At 37.4% G+C, this 18,263-nt stretch overlaps 1 protein-coding gene across 2 annotated transcripts; it reads left to right on the forward strand.

Annotated features, from left to right (window-relative positions):
* Positions 1–6,612: 6,612 nt before the first annotated feature.
* On the forward strand, positions 6,613–17,568 carry cmtr1 (cap methyltransferase 1). Of its 2 annotated transcripts, none has more exons than XM_056733943.1 (24): positions 6,613–6,776; positions 7,397–7,529; positions 7,954–8,105; positions 8,348–8,506; positions 8,637–8,729; positions 9,075–9,146; positions 9,258–9,352; positions 9,435–9,507; positions 9,598–9,796; positions 9,897–10,015; positions 10,085–10,181; positions 12,554–12,686; positions 12,996–13,175; positions 13,255–13,311; positions 13,420–13,477; positions 13,698–13,766; positions 13,840–13,977; positions 14,099–14,224; positions 14,986–15,077; positions 15,328–15,396; positions 15,655–15,702; positions 15,881–15,993; positions 16,084–16,192; positions 16,751–17,568. In XM_056733943.1, exons 2-24 carry the CDS (start codon positions 7,421–7,423, stop codon positions 16,884–16,886), a joined length of 2,496 nt encoding a protein of 831 aa, XP_056589921.1. In that variant the 5' UTR covers positions 6,613–6,776; positions 7,397–7,420; the 3' UTR covers positions 16,887–17,568. The 2 variants fall into 2 exon arrangements, with proteins under 2 accessions (XP_056589921.1, XP_056589922.1); XM_056733944.1 differs by having other exon boundaries at positions 13,846–13,977.
* The last annotated feature ends 695 nt before the right edge of the window (positions 17,569–18,263 follow it).

An 18,263-nucleotide genomic window follows, 5' to 3' on the forward strand; every position in this document is an offset into this window, starting at 1 on the left:
TGGGATATAGCTACCGTGCAACCAAAAGTTTTGTACTTTAAAGCCCCTATGAAATGTATAAATGTCACAATTCAGTATAAAACCACGTGTCACTTATTTAAAGTTGTATTAGTCATTGAAACAGAATAACAAGGTAAAAGTCCACTGAGGACATTTTATTTCAATACACTTCCATAATGTTCTTAAAGCCCTTTATTGTCACACACTTTTTTTGTACTTAATATACTAAAAATATCTTTTTTTGTACTTCTACTCATGATGTCACAAAATAGCACGGTTGAGTAGATCTTCTTAAAGCGACAGTTCACTCAAAAATAAAAATTCTGTCATCGTTTACTCACCCTTGTGTTGTTCCTAATCTGTATGAATTTCCTTCATTATTCAAAACACCATCTTTTGCGTTCAACAGAGCAAAGAAATGTATACATTTTTCCTATATGGTGGTCAATGGTGGCAAAAAACTATTTAGTAAATGAAGACAGAATTTTCATTTTTGGGCGAACTGTCTCTTTAAGTTGATGTTAAAAGGTACAAAAAACTATTTTTTATTAAGTACACATTTTTTCTGAATGTGCTTTATTTATCTGCAACTGGAAAATACATTTCTGGATAAATGTTGCCATGAAATTCATGCATATTTGGGTACTTTCCGAGGACAGTGTGTTATTGTGTTGATGTGTGTGCATAGATGCATTAATGTTTGCACACTTTAAATGGAAAATGCACTCTTTGTAAACACGTGTTTAAATCTCCGTGTGACTCTTTCCATTTGAGTCCATTTTATCAGCATTTGTCTCGCAAATCAGACATCAGTGGTCTACATACATATCTCCGGTACATAATGTGCCCATATGTATTACATTTTGTCATGCTTTTAATGTAAAGAATATGCTCTTTGTTAACTGCTTAGAGAGTCGACCACGTGCACAATACTTCTATGATCTCATGACCTGATTTGTAAAGTAGATTTGAAAATGATGAATGGTAATAGTGAGCAGTAGTGGAAAGCAGGTCGATTATCTTAAACATGGATGCAATCTTTTTTTCAATTGATGTCAAGCACTTTCAGTATTTCTGCTTGAGCGCTCACAGATTTCACTTCTCACTGAATTTCACAGCAGTTTGTGCTAGAATATTACAATTTACACGCAACAAATAAATCAGCCAAGCTTATGTTATTCCTGTAGCTCAGTTGTGAGCATTGAATCAGCCACACAAAAGTCATGTGCCATCCCCAGAACACACATAAGTATTGCTTGAATGCACCTCAGGTTGGAAAAAAGCCTGAATCTCAACCAGCATCTCTCACAGGTATGTTTACAGTAAATATACAGTATGTGAATTTACAATCTTTGTGAGGTTGTGAGGATTACGATGTCCGTGCAAATAATCTGTGAGAAGTATAAACTGAAAATACAGTAACAATAATTGACCTAAACAACTCCATATGATTATTTGGTCATATTTACAGCCGACCCCAGTTCTCATGTCAATATTTTATTAGTTTGACCTCCTACAAACACATTTTCTGAAGGTTAAACACCCCTATTCACTGACACTGTTAATAAGTTTCTTTTTTAAAGCCCTATTTGATTTCTTTCCATGTGAGGTGGCGTTGATTTACAGTACATAAACAATCAACATAATAACACTGCAGTTCATTGTTGAGCCTTTGACCAAAAGTTCACTGTTCGGTGGTTAATCTTCCATCCAGTCACGCCTCTAACAGCGATGTAGAACTTTATGTCATTGCATGCTGACTCTTGAGGAAAATCACCTCTATTCTCTCTTTCTAACCAGTACACACGCTCATTTATCTATACACACAAACACTGCAATGGTAGAAGACAGATTACCTTTAATGATGGGAAAGCAAACATCATCAGATTGATATTTATCAAAGTTGCACGACTAAATGACACACAACAACTCGCAGTGTCTATTTGCTGCATGGCTGTATGTTATTGTGTTGATGGATGTTTGGATAAGAAGTGATTCAGACAGGTTGATTCTGGTAAGGATTTATAGAGATTAGTTCCTAAACTGGGTCAGTCTCGTCACATATTAAAGACCACAGGTGACTGTCTGGAATATCACACACACAAAACAACTCTCACTTCTGTCTCATATAAACAAACACATGCATAGTTTGGTATTGTTGTGATCATTTATCTGGACTTTAAGTTCTCTCAACAGTTTAAATGATGAAATTGTGTTATTTAGATTTTTACAGATGATGTTGCAGTGATGCCCCCTACTGTGTAACTTTATGAGCAGATTTTTAAAAACACTTTTTTTTCTTTTAGGAGGGTTAGTCAGATACATTCATTCAGTGACATATTCATACATAGTATTTTATATATTTGAATATAGAACAATACATCACAAGTCATTAAAGTGCTCAGAGTCTTAAAACAATCGTAAGATTCACTAGTGTCATATTCATCAAATTTAAGAAAACAGTGTGTTATTTTTCATCTATTTGTTTTACTTTTTACTATAAAGTGCTTAATTATTTTTAATTAATTCTTATTATTGTATATTTGCATTATGTTTGCACCATGTGTACACTTTCTTCTGCACTAAGCTCCTGTCACCAAGTCAAATTTCTTGTGTGTGTAAATATAGGCTACTTGGTTATAAAGCTTCTTCTGATTCTGATTCTGATGATGCAAAAAAAAGCCATCAAATACAATTCACAAATTATCAATACAGTGCTCGCATAAAGGAATCTGAAGTATAATCGGATTTTCACAAGATGAGCCCTCTTAAGACACCTTGACAGATCAACCTGGAAAACACCATCCACACACAAACTGAAAGAATTGGTAATGCTCTTATTCTCTCATCTGTTTGCTGGTGATGTTTCTAAATAAAGCTGGTTGACCTTATGTTAGCTGGCAAGTGTAATTGGATTTGAAAAAGGAGCAGATCAAGGCATTTTAAGAAGGTAAGCTCCTCTTCTTAATGAAGGTCTGTGACGTCATGGGACCGTTACATGACTCAGCGTCACATCCACATTAATCCTGTCAGAAAACAATCACATGCGCTGTCGGTGAGACATTCAGAGTCATTACGTAAAGCAATGCCAAAGCATCACCATTGAAAGTATATCACTGTCCCACTTAGGTACCTAAATACAGTAAGAGAGAGACTCTGCAGGTCAGTGTTTTGTGTGGGCATTCGGATGTGATGCACGCCGGCGTTTTTTCCTGGGTTACACTTAGGTTAGCAGGCCAAAGTGTCTAGCCGAGATTTTAAAATGCCCGCCGAGAGTTCACTACATCCCTGCATGCGAAAGCTTTGAGCCCATTTTGGAAACACTGTCCTACTCTCAAGAGCTATAGAATTATAATGCAAACATTACAAATTATGTAGGCCTATGAAACACAAATGAATACAAATGAAATACATACACTTAATAAACACTTAAACAAATAAATACACTTCTTTGTACATGAGAATGATCTGTACATTGGAATTCCACATTTTTTAAAGAAAACAAACAGAATAACTAAATATATAGCCTTGAAAAAAATTAAGAGATCGTTCCACATTTTCATTTAATCAGCAATTCAAGATATGTTGTGGCCATTCCAGTCCAGTGTCTGTTAAATTTCAACTAAATCAAACCTCAGGAGTGACATAAAGTCATCCAACAGCAATGTGAAAGAGTGACAAGACACATGACGACTTTGGTTCAATCCTTTTTAAACCTTTCCTATAAATACATGTAGAAATATTACTGTTGTATTGCTTAAAAGTGAATCTGAACTTGTTTTCTTTGCAGTATTTGAGGTCTGAACAAATACAGAGCATCTTTTCTGTTACTTTAACCTGTGTCTTGAGTTTTTATTTTCTCCAAATAAATGCAAATATAAACAATAGTTTTATTTGACATTTGGTAGAAATTTTGTTGACATGGTGTCTTAATGTAGGCCCATGTAAATCTGTTTTTTAACTTAAACGATGGGTCTTTTTTCTGATAAAAGATAAAACAACTACCTGAAAAACCTAATCAAGAGTTAAGATGGTGATGAATATGACATGATGAGTGTCTTTAAATGATGTACAAGTCCTATAATTTAACCTGTATAACTGATTTTATGAAGGTGACATTCTGAAACTGTCCTCTTTATAGACTAAAAACCTGGTAAATATTCAATAAAGGAGAATTTAAACTTACAAAACATACTTATACTTGTATTGTCTGAACAAACAAACCTGTTTTATCTGCATTGTGAAATGTGAAATTGTTTCAACATAATATGGTAACGGTGACCTTCTGGATATCATGATAAAGCTGTACAACAGTAGATATAAGCAGAATATTGGGATCGATTCATCTTTCGAGCTTCTCTAATGTAGACTTTTCACCCCGGTGCTTTGTCGACCCATACTGTACTGCCAGACAGCATCTTTACATTAAAATGATTAAAATGTATGTTGATGTCTTCCTAAGGCACTAAATCAGAGAATAGTTTGGAAGAGCCTCACTGAGAAGGGGCCATCCTCACACCCAAACCAAGATGATCAGCTTGAGCATGATGTGGCTGTAATTGCAACCGTTGGACGGTGGGAATGAAAACAGATGTAGGAACGGACACAGTCTGTTTAAGGAAGCCCAGCTTAAAAGTATACAGATGGCGGGTGTGTACCTTTAAACCCTTTTCTCATGTTTGTGTCTCGCTTCATCGCAGAAGGTGTGCGGAGGGCTTGTGGTACAGGGTCAGCTGGCGAGAGCTGTATCCAGACATTCCAATTCCCACGAGCCCGAGCAGCATGGCAAAGCGGGGCACAAATGGGCCCTCCCGCTGGGGTCCAGCTCGTGCCGCCTGAGTCTACAACAGCGTATGAGCAATGGTCAGTGTTCACTGATAAACACATTCAACGGAACAAGCATGAAAAAGTAAAACACATTTTGTCAAGCTTATTACGAAAATCCATGGAAAAATTATATTACAGTTTGTTTGCTATTTCAACGGATATTCTCTTTGATTATGTTTGTGGAAGGGAAACAAGTTTTCAAGCCACATACCTGCAAGTATCGAATATATCCAGGTGTCAGGAGAGGTATGCGGAAGAACATCTCAGCGCCGAGGTCTTGTTTACCTGTGCAGTCAGAGAACCCAAAAGCTCTTGATCATCCACGTCTCATCAGACACAGTCTTAAAGCTTTGGATGCTTATCTAGCAGGTCACATGTCTGCTTGAAATCCTGTCTGTCTTTTTTAAAGGAACGGTGTGTGATATCATACAGAGACAATAATTATTAAGTCATTTATAGCAGTTTCAAGATGCAGGCGGACCAAACAACACTTGGGTTGGAGGTCGATTATCAACGGATGTACTATAGACAAACAAATCTGAGAGGGAAGAGAAATGAATGAATGGCTTCATGTGTTTTTACGTTTCCAATGAAGCGGAAGAAATCCACAGAGTGTCGTTCGCAGCGCGAAAAGCAGAATAACTGAAGGGAGAATAACTGAAGGCAGAATAACTGAAGGGAGAATAACTGAAGGCAGAATAACTGAAGGGAGAATAACTGAAGGCAGAATAACTGAAGGCAGAATAACCTGCCTTGACTTCTGAAAAGAGTATTTTTGAGCTGCTGTAAATGTGAATAGTTGAAATGTGTTCGAATTTACATGGTTTTTATTTCTCATAAATTAATTAATGCATGTTTAATAATAATAATAATAATAATATATTTTTATATAGCGCCATAATGGTGTCTGTATAATCGATGAAGAAAGAACAACAAATACATTAACAGACCATCAATAAATCACACATAATATGCATAAAAATGAAAAACATGAGATAACAAGCAGAACATTTGCCTGATTAAAGCTTTGTGTGCTTCATTGAGCACTTTTGATGCAATTAAGAGGTATGATATATGACCCACCTTAATATGGTTAAGTGGAGCATACTATCTATAAGGTACATGATACCATAAACAAACCACAGAAAAGTCACTTCAAAGGTCGTGTTAAATATTTTTCCTCAGAGAAAAGATTAAGCAAAAATGATAAAACTCCACCATGTTTATCTGTTTTTATTGTGGCTATGCATAGTTTCCAGAATTGTTTATATTTGTATCTTTCTAGTGACTTTTTCTCACTATAGTTTCTTTCTTTGGACTCAAAGTGAAAATGTTGCTGACTATTTAGGCCTGGAAAAAATGTGTTGTCTTTATAATATCCTATTTACAATTCATCTAATACACACACAAAAAACTATAGATTTTTTTATAGATTGTTTTCTATTTTACATAGGGGGTCCCTCACAACAGGTTCATCATAATTGGTGGTCCTTGGCATAATAAAGTTTGAAAACCCCAGATCTAGTGGACATATTTTTCATATTAAGTGTAAAACACATGGTTGCAATTTGTTTGCCAAGCCCCCTCGCCCCCCACCCCCAGAAGCGCGATATAATCGAAGTTGTGATTCTTTATATTCACCGCAAGTCTGCCTCATAAAATTAATATATATGAGCACAGTCATCACTCATTAAATTTAAATGAACACGACTCTAATTAATATTCATGAGCTAGGCCGAGCGAAACTGGCAGCATTTGTTGTTCAACCTGCAGATGACGTCATCACCATGCGCCAGCACCACGTTAAGACCCGTCGGAGGAATAACGCGGGCCAGATTTGACAATTTGAAAAACATCATTAAAGGATTGTGAAGTGAATTTCCAGCGAATAAAAATATGAACTTATATCTCGGAAGCATTTCAGACATATAGCTGCGCGTTTTCTTTCGGTATGTTTCTGAGTGTCGCAGTCTTATTTTTGAAGAAAACGAAACCTAAAGCCGAGTGTTGATTTCTCCGTGAGCCTGTTCTAGACAAAGTTGATTATTGAACGATTGTCGTTGTGAAATGTCTAAATAAATATGAATGTTTAGATACATGTGTTAGAACGGAGAGCTTGAATTGATTATGGTTTATTTTGGCATAGCAGAATCACATTTATTTTGTCATAAGAGCAGATGGATGCTACATAAAGTTGTGTTTGAGGAAGTAAACATACTGGAAATAATATCACGTTAGCGCACTTTTCCTGTATATATTCTGCACCTGTTTTTAACGGACTGTAACATGTGACGTTATAGCGATTGTTTTGATTGTAGAACTTGTGAAATTGAAATCGAAACCAAACCTGGGTGTTAATTTCCTCTATTCTTTTAAAGCTTATTCTGAATATTCTCTCCTTGTATGTCATTTTCTATATGACACGTGTTATTAACATAAACAGAGATTGCCCAAACATTCAGTTAAACAGTTATTCATCAGCTGCTTTCATCCGATTGCTCAGTGATGCTGCCTTTCCTTTTGCTTCAGTCTGTTCGTGTGTTGATTTCATGTTTGTAATTGAACGCAGGTTCTTGGTCTTCTTGAATTCACCATGAAGAGAAGAGCAGAAGCATCAGTAGACCCTCCCAAAAAGAGGAAGAGTCTTCGTGACGACACTTCTGATGAAGATGAGGAGTCTTCTCAGAGAACCACCAGTCAGGGTAAGAGAGATCTGTTAAGGTCAAAAGAGTTTAGATTTTTATTATGGCTGTCAAACGATTAATCGCATACAGAATCATTTTTTGTTTATGTAATATATGTCGGTGTACTGTGCATATTTATTCTGTATTTATGAACACATACACAAATAATATATATTTAAGTAAAATAAAACGATTAATAAACGTTGATTTAAAATTTCAATTATTAGTAAATATATTTAAATATTTTCTATATATATATATACAAGTATGAGTATGTGTTTATAAATACAAAATTAATATGCACAGTATACAGACATACATAAGGTAAACACAAACCGCGATTAATCGTTGTCAGCCCTCAGATGACGGGTGTTCATTTGTCATGTTCTCTAAAACAATAACAATTGATAATTGTTGTTAATGTTTGTGGCTGTTCTCTCAGACTCCAGCCAGAGTGAGTCTCACAGTGATGTTGAAGATCCCAAACCCAGTTTCTCCAGACCGTCTGATTCCCAGAATGCCCAGAGCAGTGACGCCCCTGATCCAAACTCTTCCGAATTTTCCATGTACAACAGCGTCTCTCAGAAACTCATGGTAACATAATCACTTCCTGTCACTATTTATTACATTTGATTTGATTTAAGCACATGAACAAGCTTCATGGTCATATATAAGTGCTGAATGTCATATCATGTGCTGATATTTGACCATTAGTAAGGATTTGAGTTTGATCTTGCTCTTTTTTTATTTTTTATTATTTGAAATCTTTGTTGTCTGCTGTCACACACATGCTACCTGACCTGTATTGAAATGGTGTTGTACTCTCTTTCTCACAGGCTAAAATGGGCTTCAGAGTAGGCGAGGGTTTGGGAAAGTACGGTCAAGGGCGGAAAGAAATTGTAGAGACATCGAACCAGCGAGGGAGGCGAGGTTTGGGTCTAACTCTGAAGGGCTTCCAGGGCGACCTCAACGTAGACTGGCAAGATGAACCGGAGGTACTGAAACATCTACACAATTTTTCTACAATATACATTTGTTTCAAATTTAAATGTATAATTTGTGTCAATGTAGCCGTAATGTGAGATGATCAGGACTTCTCCATTGCTTTTATCTACTTTTTCTCAGCCTAGCGCTATAGAGCAGGTGACATGGTTTCCAGAGTGTTCCACAGAGATCCCGGACACGGATGAGCTGAGAGACTGGATGGCTGTGGGACAGGTATGGAAACACATACATGATAAATGGAGTCGATCGGCCTAAGGTAGTCTTTCATTCTGCTGCGAACTGATCAGGATGTTCAAATTTGTGCTGCTTTTCTTCAAGCTTCTTGTTTCTTCTGTGTTTCTTAGCCCCCCCATAATTCTTTGATCCTTTTTATCAATAAAGTCCAGTGCTTTAGTACTTTTAAGCATTTCAGCATCCAAAATATACACATAAAGATGTACACATTTTAACCTAAAAGATTGAAAAGTAAAAAGAAACCTAATGGATGAAGTTTCCAGTTTTTAAGCTGTACTACAGTAGATAACCTGTATTTACATGAACTTATTTTATTTTCTTCAGAAAAAGCTCAAGATTGAAGATGAAACTGAATTTTGCTCTGAGAATTTACTGCACCTGCTGCTTCGTTGTAAGGTGGGTGCGTTGCTTTTGTGTATTCGTGATACTTAGCTTGGATTTTTTCTGCCTTGTTGGACCAGCATGCTTTGCACTTTATCTCATGTGTTATTAATTTTGTCTTTTTAGTCCGTGTTTGATGACTTGGAGGGTGAGGAGATGAGGCGAGCTCGCACGCGATCCAACGCTTATGAGACTATACGAGGGGCTTTCTTTCTTAACAGGTGGGTCTCTTCTCCACGCATGCTTGGACTGTAAAATCACACGTTTCCTAAATCTTTCCATCTTTAACTCTGTTTTTCTCAGAGCTGCTATGAAGATGGCAAACATGGATCATGTTTTTGACTATATGTTCACTAACCCAAAGGACTCTCAGGGGGTGAGACCACTATTACGTCTGTACCATCAGGCATTTAAATATGTGCCTTCAGAACATTACTAAAGTGGTAGTGTATGTGTGTGTGCGTAGAAGCCTCAGACGCGAGATAAGGAAGGAGAATTGTTGTATTTTGGAGATGTGTGCGCGGGCCCGGGCGGATTCTCAGAGTACGTGCTGTGGCGGAGACGCTGGCATGCCAAAGGTTTTGGGATGACCCTTAAAGGAGCCAACGATTTCAAACTGGAGGATTTCTTTGCTGCTCCCAGTGAGCTGTTTGAGCCCTACTATGGTATGTATATGTGTATTACCAAAGATTTATGCATTATTACTGATACGGAGAGAAAGAGGCCTCTGACCTTGGGTGAAATGTTGTATACCTGGTGTATTAGGTGAGGGTGGGATCGATGGCGATGGTGACATCACACAGCCAGCCAACATCAGCGCATTCCGTAACTTTGTCCTATACAGCACTGAGGGGCGGGGCCTGCACTTCCTTATGGCCGATGGGGTGAGAATGATACATTGAACATACCAGGGGTGAAATGTGGATATATGCTCACGTGTGTTTCTCCTCCAGGGTTTTTCTGTGGAGGGTCAGGAGAACATTCAAGAGATTCTGAGTAAACAACTTCTGCTATGCCAGTTTCTCGTGGGCATGTCTGTTGTCAGACCAGGTATCGTGTGTTTTTTCTTTGTACGGATATGAATGTAATCCTCTTGGGAATTGTATTGTATTACAAGATGGGGTCATGACTGTACAAGCTTACTAGACACGTATCTGTATTCAGTTATGCGATATATTGTGGTAATGAACATGCATTGTGTTGTTTTCATGCACATTTGAAAATACTGTCAATTATTAAGTAATTTATGATCTGAATTGGCTGAAAATGGTTCTTTATTACTGGTCTGAACAGTTGTGTTGTTTGCATTTGAATTAGTGGTGGGCATAGATTAATTTTCTTAATCTAGATTAATCTAGATTAATTCCAAAATTAATCTAGATTAAAATGGCTCATTTGAATTCTGCCGAAGGCATTCAGAATATGTGTGCTACCCAAATAATGACTAAAAGTAAGTCTTTGAGAACGGGTTTCTCAAGCCAGGTGGCGCATTAGACCAGGGGCTCATCTCCTGTTTCCAAAATGCATCACAAACTGCTTGAGAAAGCTGTTCTACTATGATAATTGGTGATGAAAATAAATTATGTTCAATAAGATGTACTTGTGTTTACTTCCGCATTAGCTAAGGGATGATTTGCGTTTAGGTGGTACTTGAGACTGGAAGAGCTCCTACAGTACATTTGCATTTAGTCATTTAGCAGACGCTTTTATCCAAAGCGATTTACAAAGAGTGAGGGAGCAACAAGCGATATGTCATACAGGAGCCATAATACATTAGATCTCAATACAAAGTTACTGGTTTCAACTAAAGCTAGACCACTACCTGTTGAGAGAAAGTTTTTTTTTTAAACCAATTCCGCATTGCACAAGGTGCAAACAACCTTAGTCTTGTCGATGTTTCTATTGGGAAGATTCTTAAAAATTAATATTCCCTGAAGCAAACCCGGCGGCTTCATAGCTGCATCCATGTTAGCACGTCACGTTTGATGCGGTAATTTCACAGTAACGTTATGTTGTGTTCAGACCAAACGCGAATGGCGTGTCAAGCGCGAGTGATTTATATGTTAATGCAAAGAGCCAATAGACCTACTTGCGGCGCGAATCGCGCGAATGAAGCCCTGGTTATGAGATGATGAGCCGGCGCTAAGGACGCGAATGAAGCCCTGGTTATGAGATGATGAGGCGGCTTCTGCTTCCGCGAATGACGCGAATCACGCGAGTTGAAAAATCTCGTTCTTGCCCCGTACAGTGCAGTTAAGCTGGTATACATCCGCGCTAAAATATCAAGGTGAAAGTCATCATAGCTTGCGTAGTATAGACCCAGCTCCCAACCCAACTTTGAGAATAGATTAACGGCGACATTTTTTTTTATCGCGCGATAAGAGTCTCACTGCGTTAACGGCCCACCACTAATTTGAATCATTATAAAGTTATTTATATTAGGGTTGTTACAACGTTTTTGATAATGAAACATGTCACAAAGAGAAAAGACCAATTTGACACATATTTTTTCTTTTTCTATACATTTTGTATACTGTCATTCTGGATTCTTTAAACCATGATCATCATGTCATCTGAAATTGTACCAGCCCTAATTGTATTTTTATATGTATTATAATACAACACAATTTATTGTAACATGTTAGATAATGTAAAAACTGTTGTATATAAATATAACAATTTTTAAAAATATATATTTTCAAGTTTTTAAGTTGTCAAACCTTTTGTAAGACAACAGTAAACCTGTTTTTGTAATATATCTTCAAATTCACAAAAGGATGCCTACAGATATATAGTTTTTCTCCTCTGGTAAAACATACAAATTGTAATTCATATTAGTTGACAGGTGGGCCATGAATCACTGCCATTCAAACAAAGTGTGTCACAATAGGTGAAAGGTTGGGGGACCCTGATTTAAGCCTTATAAATTGTGTTTTTGGTCCAAGCCTTCTTGTGTAATACTTGTTTTCCACAAGGATTTTCCTTGCTGCATTTCATTCATTTTGTCCCCTATGAGTTTCCATGGCCCTTATACAGACGATTATTATCGAAGTCTCTTACTGCAACCATAACACTTTACTCTTGGGATGATCAACAGTACACTCGAAGATAGACATTCTCGAAGAGACATTTCAAATTTAATTGATGTATTTAGATGTATTTTGCAAGGATATGTTATAGATCTAGCATCTGACTTTTGTTTGAAAATGTTATTTATTTTTCATGTATATACATACACTTGGGACACTTGACGAAAATGTTTCTGATTATTTTTTTAAACTTTTGAGGTTTTGCTGTCTGAAATTAGTTCAGTAATGACAAAAAATCATGTTTTTCATGACAAAACTAACATTTTTGATGATTTTTCATGGTCAAACTTACAGATTTTATGGTTGTTTCATGCAGATGTCTGTCTTTTGCAGGTGGACATTTTGTGTGTAAAACGTTCGACCTGTTTACCACCTTCAGCGTGGGCTTGATCTATCTGCTGTACCTTTGCTTCGATAGGATCTCGCTCTTTAAACCCGTCACCAGCCGACCTGCCAATTCAGAGAGGTACGTGTGTTCTCTTTGAGCTATAAGGGACGAGTACGAGATATATCAGGGTATATGAACGCTAATGGTCAGTTAATGCTGAAAGTGTACTTAAATACATTTCTGTAGGTGCTTCATCCTTAAATGTGGTCTTTCTAGAACTTGGACATGCAAGAATTAGTTGAGACCTAAACCCTCAATCCATTTTATTTAAATGATCTGATTTATGAAAATTGTTTATAATCGTTTGTCGTTTTGAATCTCTTTATGAAGAAGGATTATTTTTTATTTGCATAATAAGTTAAGTAAGTAAAGAAACTTTGCACGCAGATATGTGGTGTGCAAGGGTTTGAAGCCGGGCGCAGATGCGGTGAGAGACTATATGTTCACCATCAACCTGAGGTTTAATCAGCTGAGGAATTCAGACAGAGATGTCACAGAAGTGGTCCCTCTGGAGATCATTAAAGCAGACACAGATTTCTTCCAGTGCATGATCAACTCAAATGAAAGGTATCATCTCCCTCTCCGGCTCTCTCAAACACATACACGCTTGTGTTTTATTGATGGAGCTCTGATCTCTGTCTTGCAGCCATTGTGCGGTTCAGATCAAAGCGTTGGCTAAGATCCACACTTACGTCAGAGAAGCGTGAGTCACACTTTTTGTCTGGAAGTGTTCACTTCATTCTCTCTTTTATTTGTGTGTGTGTTTGTGTGAACAAACATTTATGAGAACTGTGTGTGTATTTTTTGATAGGAGTCTTTTTGAAGCCAGGCAAGCAGATATCCGGAAGGAATGTCTGAAACTGTGGGGGGTGAGTTATGTTACCGTTGCTTTTCAGTTTCACAAGATTATTCATAACCGATGAATGAAAAGTTTGGCATCTAACGGTCGACTGATTTGGATTTTAATGGCTCTGAGGAGACCTTACAATATATTGCAAACAGAGAATTCAAAGAAGATTGTTTTGGTGCAATAAAAAGACATTTGTTTGTTGCGAAGGAATATTGTAAATGCCTGTTTGTTTGTTTCAGATTCCTGATAAAGCGAGGGTCACTCCATCATCATCAGATCCAAAAGCAAAGTTCTTTGAGCTTGTGAAGGTAAGATTGTATGTTTGTGTGCGTTTACAGTTATAAGGTTTATTATGTATTATGCATAAATCATTTTGTGTAGTCGCAGGGGTCTGAAATGGATAGTTTTAATACCAGACCAACTGCGCTGAACTCAGTAAGTCTGGATAAACTACAGCACGTCCTGGACTACAGGTGCATTGTGGGAGGGGGAGAACAGGTCTTTCTCTTGGGACTCGGGGTAAGGAATATTTCTACATACGTGATATTTACACAACTCACAGCTTATGTATATAGTTCTGGATCTGTGTTTTTACTCTATAGACGACAGCAGTCTTTAAAGCGTGTGTTTGTATGTGTAGAGATCTCAGATCTACACTTGGGAAGGTAAAGCGCCGTTACGCTGGAGAAAGCTGGAGAACTTCAAACTGGAGCTGCCCAGAGACACACTACTGAGCGTAGAGATTGTTCAGGAGCTGAAAGGAGAGGTGAAAAAAACTGATTGTAAAGATAAGAGCTGTAAATTATGGGAAGGCTCTTTCTGCCATTGCAATAAATATATGAAATGTGTGTATATACAGGGTCTAAAATTAAGATTTGGCTGCATTTGTTTATGTTGAATTGTTGGGAAAGTTTATATTTTATATTCATAAATTGACTCTTAATGAAATGTTATTACCACTTGTAAACAGCTTTGTAGGGTGCGCTTATTATCGGCTCCATAGACTGCTATACGAATAAATGTTAATGTATTTTGCAATTTTATTAATTTGGAAATTTAGAATCTTCTTTGCATATCAGTGGCACAAGCAGATATGAGATTTCTCAGTTTCTATTTCTCTGTATAACTGCATCTGATTCAAACAACCCTTAATAATCTTGTTTCTCATCATTTAAATGTGCGGGTGTAATAAGAGATTTCACATTCCACATTTGTGTCGCCATATGGAGTTCTAGAGTTTCCACCAATGTAAAAGTCGTTAGATGTGCTAATGACGACAGATGTTTTTTTCTAGTGGATGGTTTGTATTGGTATGATAGTTGCATAAGTGTTTCTTAGGTTTAAGGGACTAAGGGTTGAACTATTACTCTAACATTTGGAAATAAATCTTTTCAAATGATGCAGTTGGAGAGTAACTCTATAATAGCAAAACCTAGCCCGTCAATTTGTGAATGGCACTTGTCAAGTTTCATTTCTGGATTCTGTATGGACATTAAGTTTATATTTGTAAAATATGTGCTCTTACAGGGAAAAGCTCAGCGAAGGATCGCCGCTGTCCATATTCTTGATGCTCTTGTTCTCAATGGGACTGACGTCAGAGATCAGCACTTTAACCAGAGGTCTGAATCAGTGCACAACATATTCCAACCTTAATCTGGGTCTTATTGAGCATTTTTTGCCATGCATATAATACAGTGTTGACAATGCTGATCTAGAGCTATCCAATTTAGAGATATATAGGCAAAGGAATTTTGAGATATTTTTGTCTCATTTATTCTTGCGTGGCCAATGTGTCAAAGCTTCTATATAACCCTGTCTCTCGATAATTCTGCAGTTCCCCTAACGTGTTTTCCTTTTGCTTTGTTGCAGAATCCAAATGGCAGAAAAGTTTGTGAAAGCTGTGTCCAAACCCAGCAGACCTGACATGAACCCCATCAGGTTATATTCCCCCATCTCTCTATCTTTTTCTGTCTCTCTCTCTTTGTGGTCGTTCTAATTACCATGTTAATGTGTCAGTGATTGCCCTGGGGGGCAGGATGTCCTATGAGCACAGCGGTGTGCAGTATGTAAAATTAATGAAGATACTGTGTTTTACTAGAGCCTACACAGGACCTTTCATGTTTTACGGTGATATTGCACATCAGTATGCTTGATGTTGGCTCGATCGCTCAATCATTCTCTCTCTCTTTCTGACAGAGTGAAGGAGGTGTACAGGTTAGAGGAGATGGAGAAGATTTTTGTAAGGTATGTTCCATAAATCACTATCATGTAGAATGAGAACTCATGGGTGATTTAGACTGGATGCAGATTGAGTAAAAAAACTCTTTTAACTTATTTGTATAAAAAGATCATATGGAAGTTGTTAGAGATGATGATGCTAATAATATAAAATGTTTTTATATGTATCTTCTCCACTCTTTAGGTTGGAAATGAAGATAACTAAGAGTTCAGGTGGGATGCCAAGACTGTCATACACGGGCAGAGATGACCGTCACTTCCTCCCCAGCGGTCTTTACATTATCAAAACTGTCAATGGTGAGAGAGGAGCGCAGTGAGAAGAAAATGTGAATTGGGCAGTAGCTTGGGCAGTCATTCATATATGTTTTATCATTTATGTTCCTTCAGACCCGTGGACAATGGCGTTCAGTAAGAGTTCTAAAAGGAAGTTTTTCTACAATAAACAAACTAAAGAATCAACTTATGACCTGCCGCCCAGTTCTGTCGCCCCTTTCCAGTGAGTAGAACAGTCCTGATACAAGGCTTTCTCTATTTATTTTTTAGTAACAAAAGCACTGTAATTATACAAAATAAACAAAGAAATATATGAAATAAGAGAAAGATGATTAACAATAAAGCAATTTGATAATAATAAAAAAAGGGCATTTAATTTGCACTTTTTTGGTGTTTTAATATTTAATATGGTTTTAAAATAAAAATCAAGATCAGTATGGCAGAAAGTACGTCACTCTATTGAAAAGATAGTTCACCCAAAAGAGAAAAATTCTGATATCATTCATTCACTTTCATGTTATTTAAAACCTGTGAATGACTTTTTCTTCTGTGGAAAACGAAAGAAGATATGTGGCGAAAACCTTGCCCCATAGACTTCAGTCGTTTGCTTTTACAAACTAAAGAGCAAAACGAAATTATTTTATTTGAACACAGAACATTCCTTTAAAATGGTTTGCTACTATTTAAAAATATTTAATTATATCAAATATGTTCTGTTCTCATGCACAAACACACCTGAATGTATTTATGTCTTCTCTCTCTCTTCATTTTCTCCTCCTAGTGCATGTCATCAGGACAGGCTGTTTTGGGCTTGGGAGGAAGGCGTCAGGGTTCACGACTCACAGACACGGGTCAACCCTGACAAACTTTCTAAAGACGAAGTGCTCACCTTCATCCACCAGCACTGTCAACAATAGGAACACGTACACACACAAGTCATACTCAAGGACATTGGGTAGACCGTACGTTCTCCTCACCACCAGGGGGCACTGTAGCTTCTGTAAGAGTCAGCAGAGACTCTTCAAAACATTCAAATTCTTTTCCTTCACACATACTATCCCCCTTGAGGTAGGCAACGGGGCGTCTCGGTGCCCATTGGTGTGTATCCGCGTGTGGGTTATCTTCACTGGATAAACCTGTCTGACATTTTTTTCCCCATCGTTGTCCCTGCTTTCTCTCCAGAGCTTCAAAACTTTTGCTTCCTTACAAGTGACACAAGTTGAAAAATATAAGGTATATTAGAACCTGAAATCTTACTGACCACTTCACAAATGACAGATGTCTAACCATAGATCCCCATCATCAGTGCAAAGCAGAAAGACGACCACATTAAACAGCATGACCGCTAGGATTTGGTTTCTGTGCATGTGTTGGACTGTTGCCTCGGGTCCTTCTGGTTTCTATGTTTTTCAGTTTCTAAAAATAATGTGTCTCCTACTTCCAACTTTGGAAAAGCATTTCAAAGCCTGTTTATGATGACATTAAACTACTGAAGAAGATTATTCTTAAGTAATGATGGCCAGCTTCATTCTTTGTTTTAGTAATCTGATGTTTGAAAAGATTTTATTTAGAGAAAATTAAAATAACGCTTTTGTTTTACGATTCTCACGTCTCTAGTATTTATCAGCAGATATAATTAGTGTTTTTGAGACAAAAGCTAGAAAGACCAAGAAAACATAATGTTTATTTTGTGCTCCATTGTGCCACGAGAAAACGGTGGCGGAGGATTTGGAGCTGGGAGCTCTGCTGATACGGCACTGTTTGTTTCTGCTTGTGATGTGAATCCACACAATCTGGAAGAACAGACGCTTTGAATGAAGCGCTTGATCAATGAAAACACAAGCGCCAGAAGAGAATGTGATTTTTCATTTCGTGAACGACTGCACGTCTGTTTAAAGTTGGCACCACTGTGCCAGGGTGTTGTGGGTGGTTGAGTTTTAAGAGGGCGTCACTTCAAAATAGTCCTTCCTTTGATGTCAGCCTGAAGATGTTTTCTCCTCTTTCCAGGTGAGAATCATACCTCTTATCATGTAGTCATTGCACACCTCTCCTTAACAACCACAGGATTTGAGGTTTTATTCATACCCGTGGAAATAAAAGTCATGCTACAGTTCTGTTAAAGGAGAGAATGGAGAATGACATCCGATTTATTTAATCACGCTCATTCAATACGTTTTCATATCTGTATTTTTTACAACAACATGGGGATCCATCACCGTGACCGGCATGTTGTTAATCTGTGTGTTGTGTATCTCGCTGTGTGTTTTTTATTTATTCTATGCTTCAGGGTTCCG

This window comes from Triplophysa dalaica, chromosome 20, assembly GCF_015846415.1.
Source record: "Triplophysa dalaica isolate WHDGS20190420 chromosome 20, ASM1584641v1, whole genome shotgun sequence".
In the NCBI taxonomy this organism is placed as follows: Eukaryota; Metazoa; Chordata; class Actinopteri; order Cypriniformes; family Nemacheilidae; genus Triplophysa; species Triplophysa dalaica.

Excerpts from the sequence above, each read along its gene's own strand:
- cmtr1 (XM_056733943.1), top strand. The coding sequence starts at position 7,421 with ATGAAGAGAAGAGCAGAAGCATCAGTAGACCCTCCCAAAAAGAGGAAG. Across the intron at positions 7,530-7,953 it reads TCAGAGAACCACCAGTCAGG|ACTCCAGCCAGAGTGAGTCT; the intron begins GTAAGAGAGATC and ends CTGTTCTCTCAG. Across the intron at positions 8,730-9,074 it reads ACTGGATGGCTGTGGGACAG|AAAAAGCTCAAGATTGAAGA; the intron begins GTATGGAAACAC and ends TATTTTCTTCAG.